The sequence below is a fragment of the Arvicanthis niloticus genome, chromosome 6 (assembly GCF_011762505.2).
Source record: "Arvicanthis niloticus isolate mArvNil1 chromosome 6, mArvNil1.pat.X, whole genome shotgun sequence".
Taxonomy (NCBI): Eukaryota; Metazoa; Chordata; class Mammalia; order Rodentia; family Muridae; genus Arvicanthis; species Arvicanthis niloticus.
Genome location: NC_047663.1, coordinates 22,943,372 through 22,960,974, shown reverse-complemented (window position 1 = coordinate 22,960,974; position 17,603 = coordinate 22,943,372). Strand labels below are relative to the sequence as shown.

At 42.0% G+C, this 17,603-nt stretch overlaps 1 protein-coding gene across 1 annotated transcript; it reads right to left on the bottom strand.

The window, feature by feature from the left end:
• Positions 1–2,811: 2,811 nt before the first annotated feature.
• Krt39 (keratin 39) lies at positions 2,812–9,440 on the bottom strand. Its single transcript, XM_034506610.2, has 7 exons — positions 8,991–9,440; positions 8,087–8,169; positions 7,308–7,464; positions 6,517–6,678; positions 6,288–6,413; positions 4,726–4,946; positions 2,812–3,145 (listed from the first exon to the last, which is right to left on the bottom strand). Exons 1-7 carry the CDS (start codon positions 9,438–9,440, stop codon positions 2,899–2,901), a joined length of 1,446 nt encoding a protein of 481 aa, XP_034362501.1. The 3' UTR covers positions 2,812–2,898.
• Positions 9,441–17,603: the final 8,163 nt, after the last annotated feature.

Below are 17,603 nucleotides of genomic sequence, written 5' to 3'. Positions count from 1 at the left end.
TTAACTTAAAAATATGGGGGAGAAGTGAGAGAGAGAGAGAGAGAGAGAGAGAGAGAGAGAGAGAGAGAGAGAGAGAAATATCTCGTGCATGGGAAGAGCAGCGGTTGATGTCAGCTGTCTTCTTTTAGCACTCTCTGTTTCATTTCTTAAGGATAGTGTCCCTCACGGAACCTATAATGTGCTGATTGGCCAGACTGGCTAGCCAGCAAGCTCCGCCAATCCTCCTCGCTGCCTCTCCAGCATTTACGTCTGGCTTTGTATATTGGTTCTGTGGATCCAAACTCAGGTTCTCATACTGCTGACCTGTTGCTGAAGAATGTAAAAAACAAACAATGGATAAAAATCAAGCCCTTTACATCCCCCTGTGGCTGTATAGGACACTTATTCAGTTTTCTAGAAAAATCTAGACTTAATATTACCTTGATTTATTTTATGGTTTTGGTCATAGGCAAAATCCTGAAGATAGTTTTACATGCTTTTATACAAAGGAGACAATTATAGGTCTTAGATGTGCCAGATTCTGTATTTATTATGCAGGTTATATATAATATTTTATTCTTAGCATGTGGTGGCATGGGGGATATTTTGATTCGAGTAAGAGAAAGGTGTCTTTATTTGGGGCATAAATGGAGAAGGTCATTGTTGCACCAGCTGGAGGTTAGAGATTCCTAAGTCCTAGATTCAGATGGAATCAAGAAAGAGGTGAGTAATTCTCACCTCTTATTAAATAGTTTTCGAGTTCTTGTTGATGGTGTATGCCAAGCAGGATCTTCCTGGCCTAGCCCTGAGTCAAATCAAAAGGAAACGACTATGGAAAAATGACACATGTCTAGTGTCTAATTTAGGGACTAAGACCTATTTCTGCCTTAGCACTACACATCATTTACAAAATGCTCTTTAGCCCATCGAACCCTCCCATTATATGCCAGGAAAGGCCAGTGTTGTTAAATCACTTTTACTCAAGGTCACATACAAACTGGGTGGAGACTGTTCATGGTTTCTGAGCACCAGATCTTTACTTTGTCCGTATTTCCATCTTGCAGGCTGAGCCAATACATAGTGAGGGGCTGACAGGACCTACTCTGCATATTTCATTGAGAAATTAACAACAGAAGAGACTCTTCCTGGAGACTTGCATTCCACTTGCTTTATGTAAGCCACTGCTCCTCTGGAGGAAGCATCCGGCTGAGCTATGAGTCCAGCAGGGCAAATGTCTTTGATGTGAGCATCGACTGCTATCTGACACGCACTCTAAGAATTTAGAAATGCTTTATTTAGTATAATCATGAGTATAATCACAGAAGATGTTCTATTTTTGTTCCTCCTCAGCGCTGAGCACTCTTAAAAACTTCCACATCGTGATTGGAGAACTAAATTTACAGAGAAAGAATTTTAAAATGAAGTAATGATAAAAGAAAATTAGGTCTAGCTAATTAGCTAATGGCAAAACATGCACAAGGATCAGGAACAGATTGGGTTTCAGGTGCTCTCCACAACAGCCCTTTGAAATATGTGTGACCCTCAGTGAGCAAATAAGGGCATCAGTCTGAGGAAGGCTGCACATTTTATGTAGACACATGGTAGGAAATTGGCAAGTTTAAGAATCAGGTTTTGGAACTCTATAATTTGTGTTTGACTTAGATTTTTTTTTTTTTTTTAAGCTGACACCTCTGAAGAGGTCCAATAATTTTTTTTTCAAAGAATGACTTTCCTGCTCTGAAAAAGTTGATACTGGCTGGTGCAGAATGGTGGCTGCTGGCATTTGGAGTAGCCTCTTGCTAGCAAGCAGAAATTACTCACTAACGCTCTTTTGGAAAGTTTGGGCTCTTAATTCCATCTCTCTGATGGAAGGATTGAAGCAGGAATCTCAGCTATTTTGTTCTTGTTAAACATCGGGTCTTATGTCTTGAGAAATCCAGCTCTATGCCCCTTGCCAAAAAAAGATATCAAGTTCTCCCCTAAGGGATAGAAAGAGAAATAGCCAACATTTAATGAGAGGACCCAGGTTATTGCTTCAACATGACTCTAAAGAGAGACCCTTGGATACATCCCACATAACTAATTTTCATTCTTAAAAGAAATATTTGGAGAAGAGCCTTGTGGTTCCTGAAGTTTCAGACTGTGGATATCTGCCATATGTGATGGCCCCAGTAGGCCTACACTCCCAGACACTTAGGAGGATGAGGCAGGGGATCACAGGTTTAAGTCCCAACTGGGGTACAGTGAGTTCAAGGTCAGCTTTGGCTATTTAGTAAAACCCAGCCTGAAAATAAAACATGAAAATCAGAGTGGGGAAAGAATTTAGAGTATGCAGAAAGCCTCCCCCCCAATTATGTCTTGATGACGGGAAAATATACTAGTGAGAGAATCGATTGGTTGAGGTGACAAAGGTCAGCCGGATCCAGGCATGCCATTGTTTCATTTCTGGAGACTAGTCATCTGGGTCTTCCTTATTTATTCTGTTCCTGTGTCGGCTTCATTCTGTATCCAAAGAAGGAATTCAGAAGGCAAGGCTGTGGCTTTTTATGTTCACGTGCCAACTGCCAAAACCAACCCCAGAACTTGTCTGACTGGTTCTACAGAGGTACAGAGATAAACAAGGCTTGAATAAACAAAAGGAAAACCTGCCTGTCCATCACCTGGCTAGGCAAGCAGTGTAGGCACTAGCTAGTCAGTTCCCATCCCTGCGACAGTACAAAATGTCCATCCAGAGAAATGTGACTTATTATCATATTGGTAGCAGTGACTTAGGGAAAAAGGAGAACAAAAGATGGGGCCCCACTGTAGTAGTAAGAAACTAGGTACCTTAAGGGACTGGGGGTTTCTTAAGCCTTTCTGGCAGGAGCATGCACTGGCCTCTCTTTCATGAATGGAGGTCATTCTTATCACCTTGGGATGCTAGACTTTGGCAGGTCTGGTGATGTAGCAAGGCTGCACATGCTCGTGAGAAGAAATGACCTTTCCATCCTTGATCTCCTGGGTGATGGTGCATATCTTAACCAGTATCCGAGATGGGGGTTCAGAGGCACGGCAGGGCTTGTGAACCCCAGGGAATGATGAAGATGTGTAAACTGGGATGAAACACTCCATAGTTCTGGCCTGACATGATGGCTCCCATTTAGTGGCACATGGGTTACAGGGAAGCCTAAGTAGAAACAACAACAACAACACAACAGCAACGGCACAACAATAGCAGCAGCAACAACAAGAACAGCAACAGAATTTTACTGATGGGGAAGGGCGACGGTCCTTATGGAGATGGGCGTGGCTAAGCTTTCAATACTTGTCACTCAAACACAATCACCACCAAATGCTTATTCATTCATTTTGTGCTGTGCTTAGTAGATGGTGAAGAATTAGAGCAGAACCGTTGGAAGAGAGCCTCCTGGCTTGAGAAGTATTACCTGGGTGAAAGTTCTCTAGCTCCGTGGGAACCACACTACACCAGCAGTCAAAGACAGGCGGGGGCCCACCTCTCTTGTTTGCTAGTGGATGACCCTGGCTGAACCAATCAAGCCCCCCTGAGCTTTAGTTTTATGTGGTCAGAGTGGACATAATGGGGAATAAACCTCATAAAGGGTATGCGGAAATTGGAGGGGCTTCCTATCTGGAGAATGGAGATGAGTTAGATCCTTGACTGTTGTGGGGGGAATTCATACATTTAGAAGTGGTCTGAACCCTACTTATAGAGGAATCTTTAGCATATCACCAGGAAGTGTCAAAGTGCCTTTTGGATGTCTATATGTTGTTTTTATTTTTTCCCCCCAGAAAATTAGAGTAGCTAGTAGTTTTCAGTAAACGTTCTTTTTTTTACAATACATGATTTTTATTAGGTAACTGGTGGTCTTTGGTATGCTATAGTTCTTTAATGGAATAGTGCCCCTTAATACTCGGGCTGTGTGCACACAACAGTACAGAGAACACAGTGAATGGAGGTGACTGATCACTGTGGGGTAGTTGGTGTCCTTTGCAGTTTCAATGAGGCTTTTGTTTGGCCTGAGTTGCTTCAACAAACTCATGATTAGTTGAGTTCTGTATGGGTTGGTTAGCTTGTTAACATAAAAAAAAAAAATACAACTTCTTAATTTGTAAAGAAAAGGGTGTGGAAACACTACATATCTGCATGCTGCTGTTGGGGTGAAGGGCCACATCTAGACAGTGTTGGGGCTTTCAGCTCGAAACACTGAGTTCTCTACTGGACCAGGGTTGTCCTTTCTTATGTCAGCAAAGTCCCATGTTCAACATAGGCCAGTGTTTCCCAACCTTCCTGTGCTGTGACCGTTTATACAGTTCCTCGTGTTATGGTGACCCCAACCAAAAATTATTTTTGTTGCTACTTATAGCTGTAGTTTTGCTATTGTTATGGATTATGATGTAACTATTTGGTATTTCATATGATCTTAGTTATCTTCTGTGAAAGGGCTATTTGACTTCAAAGGGGACACGGATCACAGGTTAAGAACCCGTGTCTTAGAGAGATGCAACCTATGAGGAATGGATTTGGTATGCTGCTATTCAAACCAATTTACTTCCACCCACATCTCAAGTTGGGACTATTTTACAGTGGTAGGTCTTTAGAGAATACCTGATAATCTCCATCCAGATGTCCCCCTCATTGTCAAGAAAATCAAAACATGGTTCTCAGATGGATGCCACATTTCCTGTGTGTGTGTGTGTGTGTGTGTGTGACATCTCTTTCATTTATATTGCTTTAATTTTACATACCTGCCGTCCAAGCTCTCCAGAAGGTTGCGGTAGGTGGCTATCTCACACTCCAGCCGGGACTTGATGTCTAGCAGAACTTCATATTCCTGATTCTGTCTTTGCAGGGCACCTCGGATGTCTGCCACCTGAGCCTCCAGGTTATGGATCAGACTCTGGCTTTGGGTCAGCAGGGCTGTGTAGCGGGCCTCCGTCTCTGTCAGGATGCATTCCTGGGAATCTCTCTGTGGAAGAGGAGGAAAACAGATTCTAATGGTTAAAGCCATTTTACACAATAGCTTCTCTGTGACAGGACTAAGGGGTCTCTAAGTCCTTTATGACTCCCTAACCAAAACAAAAATGATGTTTCTCTCTCTCTCTCTCTCTCTCTCTCTCTCTCTCTCTGTGTTTCTCTCTCTCTCTCTCTCTCTCTCTCTCTCTCTCTCTCCGTTTCTCTCTCTCTCTGTTTCTCTCTCTCTCATCTCTCTGGTTTATTTCTATTCGTTCATTTAATCTTTTAACCTTTGGCTCATGAGAGAGAGAGAAAAATCCACTTTACTTCATTGAAGGCTCAACCATTAAAATCATACCAGGACACCTCATTCATCCTGTGTTTGAGGCTTTGAAAAGCGGGGAGGGTGCTGGAGAGATGGAAGTGAGCAATGTTTAACTACAAGCATTTCCCTCCATGTGTCAGTTCCTTTATAAGTAAAGCATGAGTGTTGAAACTGGAATGGGTCACGTTCTTTCTTGTTCTATCGTTTTGTCAGTCTACAGAGAATGGTGGGATCTTAGGTTTTAATAACCTCGGTTATTCACATGGTTATCTCAACTTTTATAGATGAGAAAAATGAGGTTCAGTGAGTTGCCCAACATCCTGTGAGTAGCAGCTGATGAAACCTGGGGAAGGTTTTGCTAATACCTGCCTCTTCTAGCAGGACATTTGAGTACTGTCTTATTTCTGAGACGTGGTCTCAAGAAGCAGAGATGGTACTGGCAGTGGGATCTGATCCTGACTCATTTCTTTGGTGACTTTGGGGAAGTCACTCACAGCTCTGGTATCTCAGTGTCTCCATCTGTGAACAGGGTGTGATGATTCTTAGTGTGGATCAGGCTCGGGAAAACCACGTTGGTTTTTAGAATGTCACCAGTAAAGCTGGTGAATGGTTTCCATCACCTCTTTCAGAACTTTGTTTCATAATCCCAATATGAGAATTTACAATAGTGCTTTGCATAAAAGAAACCTAATGCTCTCATGGTGATTCCAAACGTATTTTCCATGGGTCATGATCACTGTGACATCCTCTGGGGAGGAGGGGGAAAGCATCCACAATCAGGTAAGTGTTGGAATGCTGAGTACTGCACAGCTCCCTGGAGATCCATGGCCCATGCCATTTCATAGGCTAGCTTTCAGAAAGGCTAACCTTTGTGAAATCCAACATTTCCAAGACTTACTTGACCATGAAGTTCTTTTCTAGCCATAGACCCTTTAACCAATAGACACCATTTAGGAAACAGTGTAACATTCAGACATCAAGGACTGTTGCCACCAGTGTAAGATTAGGCTTGGCCAGCCTGTTGGGTACCATTCGGTGCTGGGCCTGGAGCTCAACCTCGAGGGCACTTATGGTCCGTCTCAGCTCTATGATGTCCTTCTGGCAGCACTGCTGCTGCTGAGAGCTGCTCACTACTTGGTGATTCAGTTCCTCCATCTGAAACACAGAGATTCCAGGTATTTTGCAAGGAAGCCTAACGTATAAAAGGACTCCTAGAAGTATGTAGCTTATTAATTTTTGGCTTGTTGGCTCTCCCGACCTGTGTATTGAACCATTCTTCTACGTCTTTACGGTTTGTCTCCATGATGGACTCGTACTGGCATCTCATTTCTTGTAGGATTTGATTTAGGTCAACAGAAGGGGTAGCCGTTACTTCAATGTTGATTCTTTCCCCAAGTTGGCGCTGTAAGGAATTAACTTCCTGTGGAAAAGAAAAGAATATGAAGTTGTTTAGTGAACAGATGCCCATTCTCTACTGTGTTCTTGTTTCTCTCTAACAGAAATAATTTAGTTTCACTGTGTCTGGAATCCATCGCACAACAGAGGGGGCACATGATTGGTAGGTGTTATTGAGATGCCCTACGGTGACTGAAGGTGACTTCAGGTATGGCTGTGCTCGGACATGTGGAAAAAGAAGAGGGAGTTGACTAACAATATTGATTGACAGTATCAGAATTTCAGAAATTTTAAGACCAGTCATAGAATGAAAAAATGGAGGTGCTATCACGGAGGTGGGGTTTTATGGAAAGACCACCATCTCTAGGCTGCTCATATGAGCTCGTGCCAGAATTGGCTTTTTTCCCATTAGGGTGTGGCAGAGTCTGTTCATGGATGTCTATACCAATGGATATGGCAAAATAGTGACTATGGAGAATATCCTACCCACATGGCATTAGATTAATATAGTAAATAACATAGTATGCGTGGTAGCAGTATGACCAGAGCTATGGCGAGGCATCTAGTGGGAATACACTTTGCTATGTATAACTCAAAGGAACCAATGCTAATTTTAGGGGTTCAGCCTGCACTGACTCTTGGTCTTTTTCTCACCTCCTCATGGTTCGTTTTGAGGCACAGAAGTTCCTCTGTCAGAGACTGGACTTGTGCCTCCAGGTCAGCCTTGCTCAGAGTCAGTGCACTGAGGATCTGCTTCAGGCCACTGGCATCGGCTTCCACCAGCTGTCGTAGGGACAACTCGGCTTCATAGCTTTAAGAGCCAGAAAGGCAAAAGAACAAGGCATTAGAATGTAGATGCACAAGACGGGCTCAGCAGAACTTCCTGCTTCTTTCTCCTCTGGGCCTCTCACTGTGTTTCTATGGAAGACGTTAGTCTTTGTAGCAAAGAAACCATAGCACAATTTGGTTGTTAGGCTTAAGTTAGTCTACTAGCATGATGCCACCTTGCTGTCTTTTGAGATGAGGGAATTCATTTTTCTTCTTTTGCTCCTTTAAGGCAACAAGTATAAGAAAACCATTGGGTTTGGGTTCAGGAAGCTTGAGTCTGCATTTTGGCTCTCTCTTGTATCATACACACATTTTAGTGTAAGTTTCTTTCTCATGGTTTTCCTGCCTGGAGCCAGATTACAAGATATTTACCCTACTTTTCTCACTGGGGGGAAATCATATGTATCCTTATGTCATCCTGCAGGAGCTGTGTGCAGGTTAGGGATGTTAATCTTAATCGCATTGAATTTGAAGGTTTCTTTCTGGGTTACTGCTGATAGGCTATGGAGCTGGAAGCTTAGTGCATGTGGGGACAGTCTCTCTGGGAATATTTAAATCAGACTTGGATGAAGTCTGTCAGCAGTGACAGCGCTGGGCAGGCTTACTTGGCTCTCAAGTCATCTGCAGCCAGTTTGGTGTTGTCAATTTGTGAGACCAGTCTGGAATTTTCAGCCTTGGCACACAAGATCTAGAATTAAGAGATTCACATATAAATGAGACAAACACCAGGATCTCCTACTTTAAGAATCAAAGGACCATGTATTTCTAGTTAGCAAAAGACTAGTTAGAATTTTTCTTGACTCTTCAGAGTGATGCTTAAGAAACATGGGGAACATTGGAGAATTCGAGGAGTTCTTGTTAGTTTCCTAAGAGATTAACAAAAACCATGCAATTAATAACTATTTGTATGTTTTTCTATCAAAATATAGTGTCTTTTCTAATTTTTCCCAAAATTACCGTGGCATACTAGAATGCAATTTTGAGGCCAGATATATTTTTCTCAGAGCCTAGAATGGTGGCCGGAACATTTCTGTTGATGCTTAGTAAATATTTGTGGAAAAAAAATTAAGTAAATCCAGGAATGCAGCAGTAGATAATTGGACCGGAAACAGGTTTGGTATAGAGACATACTATTTAACTACTGTGACAACATGGGTATGAAAGGCACTAGTCACTGTAACATGAATCAACGCTAAAACTATTTAGAGAATTTTTTAAAATCAAAATAGCTCCTCAGAGCCCTGTTCTCTTATTTTTTTTATTTAAGATGTGGTAGCAACTCATTATGTTTCAGTCCTGAGTTATTTGTTTATAAAATGGCAGAGCATACTCTCGATAAGCAAAAGGAACTATAAACCTTTGTGTACTACCTCACGGTTTCTTTATTTCTTTTATTTTAAACAAAACATAGCAGCACAGAAGGTTCTAGAAAGAATAAAATTGAACAGATAACCATGGTGTGGAGTGCGTCTACCCACAGTTTGATTCAGCACCTCGCTGAGCTCTTACCTTCTTCTGCAGCTCCTCGATGGTGGTGTAGTAGGACAGGTAGTGAGGACACAGGATGGGGAGTGCCTTGCTGCACTCCTCCTGGATTTTACCCTCTAGGTCTACATTTTCTCTTTCCAGCAGCCGCACCTTTTCCAGATAGTTTGCAAGGCGTTCGTTCAAAATCTGCATGGTCTCTTTCTCATGACTGTTAATGCCTTCAGCGCACCAGCTGCAGTCATCCAGATAGGGATGGAAGCTGTAGGTTCTTATCAAGTAGTTAGGGCAGCGATAAAGGCAAGGGCTGGGGCGACAGCCCTGCCCCTGGGGAGTTTGTAGAGCATGGCCAGTTGACGGACCATCATGACAACAGCTCTTGTTAGAAGAGTTAGTCCTAAAATTTGTATTCCCAGAGCAATTTTGAGGTGGGGTCGAAGAAGAAATAGTTACTGTAGAGCCCTTGGTATCCATAGTGTGTGTCCAGCTTCACGCTCTCTCAGAGTCTGAGGTCACCACCCAAAGCACCCTTAACCAAGCCTTAATGCCAAGCCTGTGGCTTTTCTTCTTTGAAGTGCTTATATAGCCTTCCTTCCAGGTGGTGACACAAGAGGTGGGATGTTTTCCTTTCTCATGTTTATATCGAATCCCACAGGAACACCTCATTAATCTGCCTGAGAAGAGTTACTTGTCTCATAAAAATGTGCATTTAGGCGGTTACTAAGTTATTACCCGTCGCAACTGCTACTTGTCACCTGGCCCAGAGCTTCACACTGAGTCTTCAAAAGGAGTTCCTGCCACACTCTTTAACAGCATCCATCATTAAGCAGATGTGAGTGTGTTCCGTCCTTTCCGGATGACATTTAACTTGACCTGGAAGGAGTCCAACCTTCTTTTCCTTTCTTCTCTAGAAAAGGGAAACTATTAAGATCTGATAATTATCGGAGAACTTAGAAATCAGCATTTTATTTTGACTTTGACCTGACCAACTCATTTCTCCATTTTCATCACTTGGACATGGTGAAGATGGATGAAAATCTTTAAACAGAGCTTGACCAATCCAATTGCTGGGATCATGTTTGAGCTTTTCTGATAGGCTTTGACTGCTAACAAAGCATTTCTTAGGAAAGACACTGATTACCTTTTGATGGCCCACAGTTTACATTTTATAGCATTCATATTGCCCAGTGTTTGTGTGATACATGAACCTGTTGGGCAAAGCAAAACAAAACCCCAAACCAACCAACCAACCAACCAACCAACAAAAAAGTGCAGTGGAAGGACTAGGCAGGGAGAGTACAGAGGACCGCTGAGGATACATCTTGGGTAGGATGAGGGGGAGTCACAGGATATGGTTGGCTAGGGCCAGGGCATGCAGACAATCATTGCTAGGCAACTAAGAACCTGAACTTGTTGCATATTAGTTTTGTATACTAAACTAATATGCTTGTTGGCTATCTTAAGATTCCTATAACTTTTATCTTTGTTGACTATCTCAAGATGGCCAAAGAAACACATCAAATTGGGTTATGTAGAGTAGCCATGGCAGAGCCAGAATGCTGAAAGTGAACAGATGCTCCCGCTGGTGGTGAAAAAGTGGGGATGACCAATCTCCACTATTCTATCTCAATGACGAGAAAGAGGAGGATGCCCTCGTGGAAGAAGAGCCTCTGGGCTACAGGGAAGAGGGATTTTATGGATGGGAAACAAAAACATGCTTACAGGGAAAGGAAAACTGACCACATAGTAAAGGAGACACAGAAGAGGCCAGAATAAGAAGTTAATGGACGGATTGTGGTTTTGCAGGAATCAAAGGCGAATCAGTTCAATAGTACAAAATGAGGAAGTGACTCATGGGAGAAACAACTTACAGGATGGAACAGGAAGAGAGAAGCAGGAATCCCAGGCTTGCCTTTCTTGGCCCTGAAAATAATTTCATTAATTTGTGGAATTTATACAAAAGCACGTTGAAAAAAAAGATAGTTATCTCGAAGACTTACAAGTTGCAAGGAATGCTACATTGTTACTGTTATGTGTCTCCTTCCAGCCTTCCTTGCATAGCTGGGAGATTAGAAATTGTCTCAGGCATTATAGCTAAGCCTACCAGTATTTTACAGGTTCTTAATTTCGAGTTACTGTCGCAAAGTTCTTCCACATTCTGACATTGTAAAACAGATTCTACATTTTCTTTTCAGCATGCTTATGGCTTACATTTTATATTTGAAAGCGTGTTCTTCTTGGAACTTGAACATATAATGAGAATAGCGAAGGCTCATGTGCACGGTTGCAGCACATCTGGATTTCTAATTTTAACTGTGTTCTCTTAGAGTTCAATTTACAACGAAATACATCAGTTGAAAATATACAGCCTGTGGAGTTTGAAAACACACACACACACACACACACACACACATCAATTGAAAATATATAGCTTTCAGAGGTTTGAAGGCATGCATGTGTGCACATGTGAGCGCACACACAGACACATTCATACACACACTTATCACCCTGATTTAGAGATATAAGGAGTATCAGATGATGCCAGCCTTGTCACTTCCCTCATGTTCTTTCCAGCAAAATCACCCTCCTTGTAGTGGCCACCACTTCAGAGACACAACAGTGTAGGCAAGCCTTGCTTGTTCTAGAAGTGTGTGTGTGTGTGTGTGCGTGCACACACACACACATGCACACGTGTGTATTTTTAAAGATTTATTTATTTATTTATTTATTTATTTATTTATTTATTTATTTATGCGACTACATGGTTCCTGTCTTCAGATATACCAGAAAAAGGCACCAGATCCTATTGCAGATGGTTGTGAACCACCATGTGGTTGCTGAGAATTGAATTCAGGACCCCTGGAACCGTAGCCAGCACTGTCAACCGCTGAGCCATCTCTCCAGCCCCAGAAGCGTATATAAATATAATCCTATTGTTTATATTTCCGTGTCCCTGACCCCATTCATCTCATCAGGTATCTGAGACTCACCTGCATTCTGATAACTAGTAGCTCATGATTTCTGTTGTGCACTATACCATTACATATTATGCCTCAGCTTATTGATATATGCACATATGTATGTCTGTGTACCTACTGTGTGCCTGGTGCCCACAGAGGGCAGGAGATGGCATCAGATCCCCCTGGAACAGAGTTACAAATGATTAGGAGCCATCATTCAGGTCCTAGGACCCGCCCTGGGCCCCCTGCAATCCTTGGCAAGAGTTGCAAGTGGTCTTAACCACTGAGTCATCTCTCTGGATCTGAAGCCTTTGATTTCTGACTCAAGATTCTGGGACAGGGAATGCATCTGAGGTGCTGTATGCTGAGTATTGGACCGATTCTCTCTTCCTTTGGTCATGTCATTTAGGGATTTCTGAGTAGTAAAGGTGAACATTCAACTTCTCCCCTGTAAGAGTCAATCTTCACAGCTTTCTTCTGGGTGGAGTCTTCTGGCCATGGGGCTGTGCAGGAGAGGGGAAGGTGGCTTAGCAGCCAGTCTGTGCTGAGTAGCTGAGGGCCAGGCAGGGTCTGTCTCCTTCTGTAGAGTCAGTAAGGGTTCCTTACATTGGAAACACACTCATGTCTTATATAAAAATATTATCAATCAATAATAGACACTTTAGGTCAGGGTGCGATCGTAGTAAATTGGAACTGAAAAACGGCCATCACTCAGTGACACCGTGGCCACGGTGATGTCCTGTGAAGTGCTTGAGCTGATGCGGGTGCACACCCACAGTGCTATTAGCTGCACACACTATGTAGCATGCTCAGTGATATGTCAGATATGATAATAAACTCTCCACTGGTTCAGGGATTTACTATAATGCACCTTTAATGATCGTTTTAGAGTACATTCTTTCTATTTATAAAACAGCTTACTGTTATGCTCACAAGGAATGACAGTGCATGTTTGTAATTCTGTCACTTAGGTGGCTAAGGTAGGAGGATTCTGAGTCTGAGGAGAGCCTAGGCTACATGCCTATACCCTGCCTCAAAGACAAAACAGAGGCAAAAGCCCAGTAAAACAGTATGCTGTGTTCCACCACAGCAGCCTCATGTACCTTATACTTTCCATATTTTTTAATTGCATCAAGAAGTATAACACTATACCTGTTTCATAGATACACTCTGGCATTCACAAAATGAAAAATATTGCCTAGCGACATATTATTCAAACATACTCCTGTTGTGAAGAAAGACCTGACTGTCCTAAATACATACTGTGAAGAGCAGGAGCCCCACAAGTCATGAATACTTCTTGCAGGTGAGGTTCAGAGCCACTGTTCTGTTTTCCCTAGAGTCCTGGAATGCTGTCTACAGACCCTAGAATGCAAGCCCTGTCCCCCGCCCCCCACCCCATCTGTGTGTGCATGCTTATAGATGAGAGGTCACCATAATTCTGATGTAACACTAAGTGTTAAAATTACGGGCATCTTATTAAGTGAATTACTAATGCTATGAAAACATCATATTCTTAACCAAAAATTAGGAGTGTTCTACATTTTACTGGGTGAATTTCTGTTATTCACTTCAGAAGCAAGCTGCTGTTTAAAAGCTTGGCAAGCCAGAAGAATACTCACTGTGTGTGCATGTGTCCAGTGCTACAATGAACACAGAGAAGGGCCTGTCAGCACTATTTTGAGATGTCAAGCTTTCCATGACTGACACCCCTGCCCTTTGTATGTAATTTTCTCTTGGTTTATCACCATCATTATCACTGTCATCAGCATCGTCATCAGCAACAGCATCATTGGCATCAATTAATTTGTTGTAGGGTGTTGGGGGAACTGTAGAGTACATAGCGATCTAGATTCATATCAGTCATGTTATTGGTTTATAATGTCCCAGTCTTAAAAAAAAACAGATTTGAGTTGCTATGCAAATGTACTATACCACTGTGAAGTAAGGAAAAAAAAAAATCTGAGCAATGGCCTTGCAGTTTTAGAGGTTTAGAATTATTGTTGGAAGATAGAAGGGAATGGGCATTTGGCCTGAGCAAGTGGATTATAGTCAAAAGTCTTGTTTTTCCAACCCTAACACCAGTGAGAGCAGGATGGGTAATTGAAGAGCAGGGTAGATTTGGGATTAACCTGTACCATTAGAATAACGTCAGTTTAATACTATGCACAGGGCTGTGAAGGGTTAAAGGTAACTGGGGGTCCTCCAAGTAACCACACATGATAAAGATTTTTCTACTTTGACTTTCCTATGCTTTACAGGAGCCCAGGCTAAAAACAGCCTCGATTTTTCCAAAGACAAATAGATTTGCTGACCATACAGATTGTCCTGCTTGGAGGAAGGCAGCCATGACTATCTTTTCTGATAGGAACCGTGGATACAGTTCACTGAGACATGTTCACGGGTACTGAAAAAACTGTGGAAAAAGAATAGATGCATACATATATATGTGTGTATACATACATATTTATAACATATAAATATATAAATATAATACATTGTAAATAATTATATATAAACAATATGATAATATAATCTTTTTAAATCTTTCATATATTTTATTAAGACCAAATGGAAGACACAGAGATGGGCAATATGTTGTAGAGACTGAAATGTTCATTTACAAGAACAGGGCTGGCAGACAGTACACACTTCTTGGTAGTCAGAGATTTTCACTAGCTTCTCTGTTTGCCTAAGTTGACAGGTTTGCGTCAAAACCAGAGGCTACAATACAGTGGGATAGATACATGCCAAGGTGTACCCCTGATCGCACACACTCCTCAGGTTTTGAGTAATGTCTGTGCTGTGCTTTTGGAGTTGGAAATGGGACTGGAGTTTTAAGACTACTGCTAGAAAGAATTTGAAAGTCGGTCATGGTCTTCGATGCTCATTCTGGGCTGTTATCCTAATTAGTCAAATTTCGTGTGGAAGAGGTCCATTTAATGAACATGGTGCTTGAGTTCACTTTCTATAGCTGTAACAACAACAACAACAAAACAACCCTACACTGTGTATTCTATAAAGAAAAAAAACCTCTTATTTGGCTCACAGTTAAGATTTAAGAGATGGTAACATCACCTGCTTAGCTTTAATGAAGTTTTTTTGTTGTTTTTTTTTTTTGTTTTTTTTTTTTTTTTTTTTTTTTTTTTGCAGATAGCCTCAAAAGAATGTGATTGAATAAGGGAACTTCACGGTGTAGATAGAAAAAGACACAGAGGAGGTGCCCAGCCTGCTTATAACTGTGGCAGGATCTAATTTAATATGACTTCATACATTTCCCCTGGGACAGTGTTACTTTGTTCACAAAGCTAGATTTAGATCGGACTCCACCCCCCCAGGACGTCCCACTCCTTTATGTCCCCACCACCTCAGGCAAGGTGTGATGGTAACTGTCTATGGTACCAGCTACTTGGGAAGCTTTTGTGAGAAGATGGGGATTTCAAAGCTATTGTGTGAAATACAGTGGGACACAAAAAGAGGTGGAGCTCCAGTAACACAATTGATTAGCACACTGTGTGTGTTTTATGATTTAATGAATACATATTAATAATTTTTCTTCATGAATTAATTTATTTATTCACTTTATAGCCTGATCAAAGGCTCCCTCCCTCCTCTCCTCCCAGTCCAACCTTTATGCCCCTTCCCCAGTCTCCCCTCTCCTTTTCTGAGGAGAAGGGGAGCCCTCCCATGGCCATTCATTCACCCTGGTACATCAAGTCTAGCAGTACTAAGTGCATCCTCTCCCACTGAGGCCAGACAAGGCAGCCCAGCTTTGGAAAAGGGATCCAAAGGCCCACAATGAAGTCAGAGACAGTCCCTATTCCAATAGTTACAGGACTAACATGAAATACAAGCTGCACATCTGCTACATATGTGTAAAGGGCCTAGGTCCAGCCCACATATGCTCTTTGGTTGGTGGTTCAGTCTCTGTGAGCTCCCATGGGCCCAGGTTAGTTTACTCTGTAGGTCTTCTTGTTGGTGTCCTTGATTACTCTGGCTCCTTCATTCCTTCCCCCCACTCTTCCACAAGACTCCCCAAGTTCTGCCTGATATTTGGCTGTTGATCTTTGCATCTGATGCTATCAGCTGCTAGATGAAGCCTCTCAGAAGGTAGTTATGCTAGGCTCCTGTCTGCAAGCTTAACAGTATCAGTAATAATCTCAGGGGTTGGCTCTCTCCCACAGGTCTCACTTTGGAAATCAATCTGGCAGTATCTCAGAAAATTAGGAATAAGTTCTACCTGAAGACCCAGCTATACCACTCCTGGGCATATGCCCAAAAGATGCCCCACCATTCTACAAGGACACATGCTCCACTATGTTCATAGCAGCTTTATTTATAATAGCCAGAAACTGGAAACAACCTAGATGTCCCTCAACCGAAGAATAAACAAAGAAAATGCAGTACATTTACACCATGGAATACCACTCAGCTATTAAAATCAAGGACATTAAGAAATTTGCAGGCAAATGGATGGAACTAGAAAATATCATCTTGAGAGTGGTAACCCAGACCCAGAAAGACAGAAAGCCCAGGAGGAGATTTATTTGCTGGGACATTCCAAGTGGGTTGAATTTGCAATTTTCTTGCTCAGTATTCTTGTGTTTCTTGAAATTTTCACATCAGAGCCGTACTAGAGCTGGGATGGTAGCCATGTGTTAATGTATCCGGAAGACATCTTACTTTAAGTATTTTCAAACCCTTTTTATTGTTAGAGGAAGCTCTGTGTTGTGTAAACACATTTGATATAAAGTTTTAGATCTGAAATTTGATTTACCCTTAAACCCTCACGAATTACTATTGGAGTAATTTTTATGAGCGTTCAAAGGAGAAATGGAGAAAAATGGGGAACTATCCTCTAGTTGTTGAGTTTCTCTAAAAGTTTTAGAGTTTGAAATAATTACATATGCACAGGAAGTTATAAGCAAGGCATACCAGGGACCTGATGCTTCTGCTTCCCCCAGTACTTACATCTTATTTTATTAGGCTACAGATGCAAAAAATCCGGAAATTAACATCCAAACATTGGGTCATTTTGGTTCTGTGTGATCTTCTAAATGTTGTCATTTGCAGGAAACTAGGTGGAGTTAGAGACTGTCATGTGAGCCAAAATAAATCAGACTCTGTGTGTGTGTGTGTGTGTGTGTGTGTGTGTGTCTCGAGGGGCTCAGACTTCTCTCATATGTAAATGAAAGCTTAAAGTAAGTATACATGGAAGTAGAAGGAGAGCCATCAGGGAAGAGGAGAGGGATCTGGGAGGAGGGGGCGTAAGGGTGAGTAAGGGTGTTGAATGTGATCAAAGCACATTGTATATATGTTGAAGATGTCCCAATGAGATCCACTAATTTGCACACTTAAAGTAAATTAACAAAATAGGTTTTGTTGTTGTCATTGTTGTTTTGGGGATAGGAGGGGATATATCGCAGGCTGACCTCATTCTGGCTATGTACTTATGATTGATGTGAACTCCTGATCCCTCTTTTGTCACCTCCAGAGTGCCAGGATTATAGGCTTGCATCACCACGCCCAGTGGTGTCATCAAATCCAGAGCTTTGAGCATGCAAGGCACGTGCTTTGTCAACTTGGCTACATGTGTAGCTTTCAAAGTGGTCATCTTGGGAGTGGATGAAGAAGCACATAAACGTAAGAAATGAGTATGTGTCAATCATTTCTTTTA

What these genes read in the sequence shown, in the direction of transcription:
- Krt39 (XM_034506610.2), bottom strand. Translation starts at nt 9,440, where the DNA reads ATGGATACCAAGGGCTCTACAGTAACTATTTCTTCTTCGACCCCACCT. An exon ending in TCGAGGAGCTGCAGAAGAAG is followed by an intron (nt 8,170 to 8,990) that starts GTAAGAGCTCAG and finishes TCTTAATTCTAG; the next exon opens with ATCTTGTGTGCCAAGGCTGA. An exon ending in TCCAGGCCCAGCACCGAATG is followed by an intron (nt 4,947 to 6,287) that starts GTACCCAACAGG and finishes CCTCTTCCACAG; the next exon opens with AGAGATTCCCAGGAATGCAT.